Here is a 6,000-nt window from a genome sequence, read left to right on the forward strand (position 1 = left end):
AAAGTTCATTATAAAGCCTCCATATACGAGCAGATTATTTAGAATGTAAAACATTATTTTGGAAATAAAAGTATGCTCCAAATACATTTTTGTTGTAAGTTTATAGCTTAAACCTCGTTTAAAACTTGTTTCATACAGGGCATAGACATAATGACTGGCTTGAAGAAATTGCTCTGGGTTGTCTGAAAAACCTGATTTAGAATAATTTCAGTTATAATTGTCTGAAATAGAGTCTCATAAGCAATTTATATGCTGTTTCTTCTCAGCTCTGCGTAAGCATTTAAGAACATATTCCCTAATGTTCAGATAAGCGATGTGCAAATGATTTGATGTATCTGTAGGAAGTGGAAAAGAAAGCAAAAGTGAGAAGGAAATACGAACCTTTAGGAAAACAGTAAGGGTCTTATAAAGTGATTTAAGGGTTCTACCATACATATCTTCTTGCTCTTTGAGATTTAGATGCATTTATTTAGCAGAACCTTTAGCATCTTTGTTTGTAATTCTAGCATAAAAATGAATTTGACTTTAAGGCCTTCTTTTAAGTCTTCCAGCTTCCATAGTTCTTTATGTTTGCACAGTGAGTATGTTCAGCATTGTGTTTTTCAGTTGCTCTTCACATGTGCAAATGACTACATAGGGTGACAAGGCAATCAGATCCTTGGGGTAGTGTAGATAAGTAGAGAGTATCATTAACCTGACATGTGCAATATGGGTGGATTTTATTCTAAATTATAGTAAATTGGTATTTGGCTATTGTCACAAGATCACATACACAGCCTGATTAACAGCTGTAATTCTTAAAACAGAAGTTATATGACGTGAAAACTATAGAAATCTGATACAGCATTTTCCCTGGATAAAGATGTTTTGGAATGCTATTGTAGGAGAGCTGCTTTTTTAAGTTTTCCCTAGGAAATAAAGTAGCTTTTTATAATCAGCATGCCTCAAGCCTAATTTCTTTTCATTCCTTCTATAAATGAGTTATTCATACATTGATACAGAATATTGCTATTACTGTGTTAACTGCCGTATTTCTTCTAAAATTGTATGTGCAGCTTCAGTTGCAATTAAACCAAGATCTAGGCATCTTGCATCAAGATGACGGCTCATCAAAAAATAAAAGAGGAGTTCTTCCCAAGCACGCTACAAATGTGATGAGATCTTGGCTTTTTCAGCACATAGGGGTAAGGACTGAACATGATCAGAGTCACAGGTTTTTATGTAACTCTTTTATGTGGTCTCTTACGATTTTGCTTCATAAAGAAGGGGAATTTATTCTGTTGTTAATTGTGTAATCTCAGTTCAGTTTTCCCCGAAGTCATTTGGACTAGTTCCACAATCTAATGTCGGTTGATTTTATTATTATTTTAATAAGTATGTTACATTTGTACTCATGATCTCAATAAACATTGTTAAAAGGGATCTTTCTTCATTTCATTGTGTTGAGAGCTTAATGCTCTCTACACCCTGGTTCATGGCACAAGGCAAAATAGTTCCTTCCATCTGTGTTTTGGGGGTTTTTTTTGTAGAGGAGAATTTCAGATTTTCTGGCTTTATCTCCTTTCCAGCATCCTTCTAATGTGTACCAAGTGTGTTACTATTTACTTGTGCTTTCAATAGAATGTCTTTCCTTTGCATAAATGCTTATCCTGAAAGGATAAATGTGTCTCAAGTTATATCACAATGTTTAGCTGGTTGATACCTTACAACTGTTATAACTGTTTTACAACAGGCAAACGATACAGGGAAACTGTGTGTATGCTGCTTGTGTTACGTACAGTCTCTTCAACCATTGAGTTCAGAGTAGCTTTATTTAACTAGAAAGTGCTTGTCAGTACTCTCATATGACATTGCCTTTAGACAGCATAACTAATCAGATCTTATCACATGCTGTGTTGCCCAGGGATCACGCTGTTTAATAAAGACAGCCAACCATGAGAAGCTTTTTCTTCTGAATTACACATCAGCAGTTTAATGGTATCATATACACTTTAAAGGATAAAATCAGTTTTGTATAGTAAAGCAGTATTTGTTAAATGATTTTTATCTATAAAAGTTTGTGAGGTTTCTAAAGTTTGTTTTTTAACGAGTCAGATGGTCTTAAACTAGCAGCTTGAATCAGTTGTAATAAAGGAGTCCTTATTTTTGATGAGGAGATGAAAGAAGCTGATGCCTTGTTTGCTTTTTTATCCTGTCTAGCATCCATACCCAACAGAGGATGAGAAGAAACAGATTGCAGCACAAACAAATCTGACACTACTCCAGGTTAACAACTGGTAAGAGCAAAAACTCTTACTTAATGTCTGTTGTTGTCTCCACATGCTTACAACATAGAGAAATCATTAAGAGTATAACTTGGACAATTGGAGTTGAACTTACTGTTCCACCTATGTTACAAAACACGTATAAAAATACAGGAATTATGCACTGATACACAAGCATATTCTTTTTTTATAGTAAGGTATAATCATACTTGTGCCATTTAAATTATATAAGAACTCCAGAAAACTTTGCAACATTAAGGAATTAAAATTTGGTCTATTGCTGAAAGAGGTGGAAGTACTCTCGTGTCTCTTCTGCAAGTAAAGAAATTGAAGTTGAAAGCCTTTTAGTGACCTGAAGCTCTGAAAAGTGTTCTCTGGTAATCATGGTTGCAAATGTTTAAGAAGTTACTGTCAACAGATACTTATTCTGCTCTTGTATCAAAGGATGCTATCCTCCAAGCAGTGATATCCGAATGGAGAGTGTTGGTACCTCAACTACTCTAGTTTGTGGTTCAACATGTTTTAGCATATTTTATCTTCACCAGAGTTTTATGGTAATACACCTCTCCCTGCAGAAGAGAGGAGCGAGGGTGCCAACATGCATCCTATTCTGCTTGTGGTATTGGTTCCTAAGATTATTGCAGTCCAACAGGGACTTTCCTCAGATGTCAAAGATGATGCTGGTTCCATGGCTGCAGAGGGGTCCAGTGGGGAAATACTCCAGACAGCAGCACTACACTGGTTCCAGAAGTGGAACAGTGTAACTATACCTGCGTGACAGGTAGTAACGGGGCTCTGTGGTACTGGGATCCAACTAATGGCTCTGCAAAGCATTGCATTACACCATGTGGGCCTGCCAGCTGCACCCTCCTTCCTTCCGTTGCAGGTAAAGATGGGTCCTGGATGTGTTTTGTCAGATACAGCAAGGGATGCTATTCTCAGTCACAACTCCTTGCCATAGCTAGCTACATTGAAATTGAGTCGGTTAAGTGCTGGTAGCTAAGTGCGATGTGGTGTAAGCGTTTTCTTGTTCACTAGCAGAAAGGGGAAGGGCAGCAACTAGCATGCTAAAGTAAACAAGTGAAAAACAGGGAATAAAACGGAATTGGGAAAGATCTGAAAAATGTGTTTGCTGTTGTCTCCTGGATCAGGAACCAGACCTTGTAAAGCCAGGGAGCCTATAAAATAAGTAATGCAGGAGCTTAAAGAAGTAAATGAACCAGACCAAGCAAACTAGGTTAGGCAGGGGCTAGATTTTAGGTGCACTGTAATGAGAGGAGTATCAGCTTTCTGAGAGCTATGCTGTCAGCAAGTTTTTTGGTGCTTAGTTTTTAGTAAGATCTTGAAATGTACATCTGTCATGCTGTCTGGAGAATTTCCCCTTCTGAGGTGGGGGAAAAAATGCTGCTAGCAACAAAATGATAGAAGTACTTTCTTAGCTAGTTTGCCAAAATCAAAGGATGACAGTGTTCTAGAAGCAGTTTTACACATTAAAAAGGATGTCAAGGCAAGCTGGTAGGGAGAAGATTTTATATTCCTGATTTTTTTTCCTCGCTGTATACTTTGTGAATCTGAGAGAAAGAGACAATTTACAGCCAACTGGTGATAAGTACTTCTTGCCTTTGATTGTGTTTAGGTTTATCAATGCTAGAAGGCGAATTCTTCAGCCAATGCTGGATTCCAGTTGTTCTGAAACTCCCAAAACAAAGAAGAAAACAGCTCAGAACCGACCAGTTCAGAGGTTCTGGCCTGACTCCATTGCTTCAGGAGTTGCTCAGCAGCAATCTAACGAGCTCACAATGTCAGATGGTAAGGAGAACTGCCTAAACCACAGATAATAAAGCTAATTCCCCTGTAACAGGGAAATGAAGGGTTTCATGCTTTTGGGGGGAGGGGAACTTCTTGATATGTCAATATAAACGTGTTTTTAATCTGGAAAAACATAACATAAATGTGCCAGATTTTCCCTCCTTAAAAATTCCAGTGTTTTGGGGTGGTATTCTGTTGGAATTTATGTTGAGAGATGGTTGCTTCTGTTTCAAAAGTTATGAAACAACAGAACAAGGTTAGGTGTGCAACTAAGTTCTCTCAGTATGTGCCTGCATGTCAGTAGCACTCTGTTTGATTAGCAGTATTGGACTGCAGTTTCAGTTTCATGACTCCCCATCGTGTTCACATTCCTTTCACTGTTGCTAGAGGGACCAAGCATCTGCAATTCTATATATGCCTCGTGTGTTTCAAGTAGAACATTGAGAGGCAGAGAAATGTAAGAGAGCCTCCAAAGGCTTTGACTGAAGTAACTTCCTTAGCATTGAATCAAACAAATAAGAGCAATTTAAGAAATATAAATAACTTTTAATCTCAGGACCATCCTTTCTGTCCTGCTGCTTTATTCCTTTCCAGTTTGTAGCAACCTTTCCCTCAGCCTCCCCTGGATCTGACAACAACTTTATCCATTTAAGTCACCTTGAATCTCTATAAACGTTCCCATTTTTTTGCAATGAATTTAGTTGGAATACTTTGCAGAAATGGTCTTGTGATGACTTGATGGGAGAATTGCTGTTATGGGTGTCCGTAACACAGCTAAGTTTAGGATTCCTGGCCAACTTTATTCTGGCACTTCCTGATACTCAAGTGTTTGACAACCTGTATAGTTTTTCTTTTAATTTAGTTCCTTTGGTTTTCTTCCTGTTGATTAAAAACAAACTCTGTTATATATAAATATATATTACTTTATTATTAAATTAGAAACCAAGAAAGATGCTAAAGTACTATGATTGTGCTTCTCCAGGTGCTGTTGTAACAATTACAGCTCCAGTCAACATGAATGTAGACAGTCTCCAATCTTTGTCATCTGATGGTGCTACTTTGGCTGTTCAGCAAGTTATGATGGCAGGGCAAAGTGAGGATGAGTCTGTAGACAGCGGTGAAGATGATGGAGGAGATCTCTCAACAACAAATATCAGTGGGCTGGTCTTGGATAACAGCGATTCTCTGCAGTAGGAAGCAAGTGTGACAAAATGTTTAGGAAAAACAATGGACTGACTGACTGTTTTTATAGTTTGCACAGCAAACATTTTACACAAGTTTTATTTCTAATATGTTTTATATGTAGATATAGAAGGGTGCACTTTTTTGTATTTCATAGTAAGCTTAAAGAGTGTTTTTGCAGGTGCAGCAACTTCTTTCAAATGTGTTTTTTTTCATTTCATTTCCTTTTCTTATTTCAGAAAATTATATCTAGTAATATAAAGAACCACATAAGCACCCCTTTGTTCTATGAATTGGAAGTGCTGCAATTTCTAAAGAATTATGCAGTTTCAATTAGTGCTGTTATTTAACACAGCTCTTGATGGGCAGGTGATGTAAATTTAAAGCATGTGACACTAGTGTGTGGAACTTGATCATTAAGTTAGATGCATATATTTGAAAGATGCTTCTGCACCTTAAAAACTGCTAGTCTGAGGTGGACAGCAACACACATAAAAAGAAAACGTTGATGTGTGATTCAGTAGCGAATGTATGGCAATTGAAATAAGTTTAGTTTCTCTCATAGTCCATGAGCCTGTTTATCATTTGCTATAAAAACTCCTATTTTTACCTTGCCGGGGTTATTGGATAAAAAATATTTTTATAAATTCACTAGGAATTGGGATGACGACTGTATTAAGCAGGAGGAGGAAAAAAAAAAAAAAAAAGAATTTCCAGAGGGGAAAAATAAATGTTTAGTATTCCT

At 37.0% G+C, this 6,000-nt stretch overlaps 1 protein-coding gene across 2 annotated transcripts in view; it reads left to right on the forward strand.

Annotated features, from left to right (window-relative positions):
- Positions 1 to 6,000, forward strand: part of PKNOX1 (PBX/knotted 1 homeobox 1) — a 43,891-nt gene extending 37,891 nt beyond the window's left edge. For both annotated transcript variants that reach the window (XM_074157650.1, XM_074157577.1), the window contains 4 exons: positions 1,056 to 1,184; positions 2,200 to 2,276; positions 3,901 to 4,073; positions 5,056 to 6,000. In XM_074157650.1, the coding sequence (XP_074013751.1) occupies positions 1,056 to 1,184; positions 2,200 to 2,276; positions 3,901 to 4,073; positions 5,056 to 5,267 (591 nt within the window). In that variant the 3' untranslated portion in view covers positions 5,268 to 6,000. The remainder of the gene's footprint in view (positions 1 to 1,055; positions 1,185 to 2,199; positions 2,277 to 3,900; positions 4,074 to 5,055) is intronic.

Source organism: Numenius arquata, chromosome 1, assembly GCF_964106895.1.
Source record: "Numenius arquata chromosome 1, bNumArq3.hap1.1, whole genome shotgun sequence".
In the NCBI taxonomy this organism is placed as follows: domain Eukaryota; kingdom Metazoa; phylum Chordata; class Aves; order Charadriiformes; family Scolopacidae; genus Numenius; species Numenius arquata.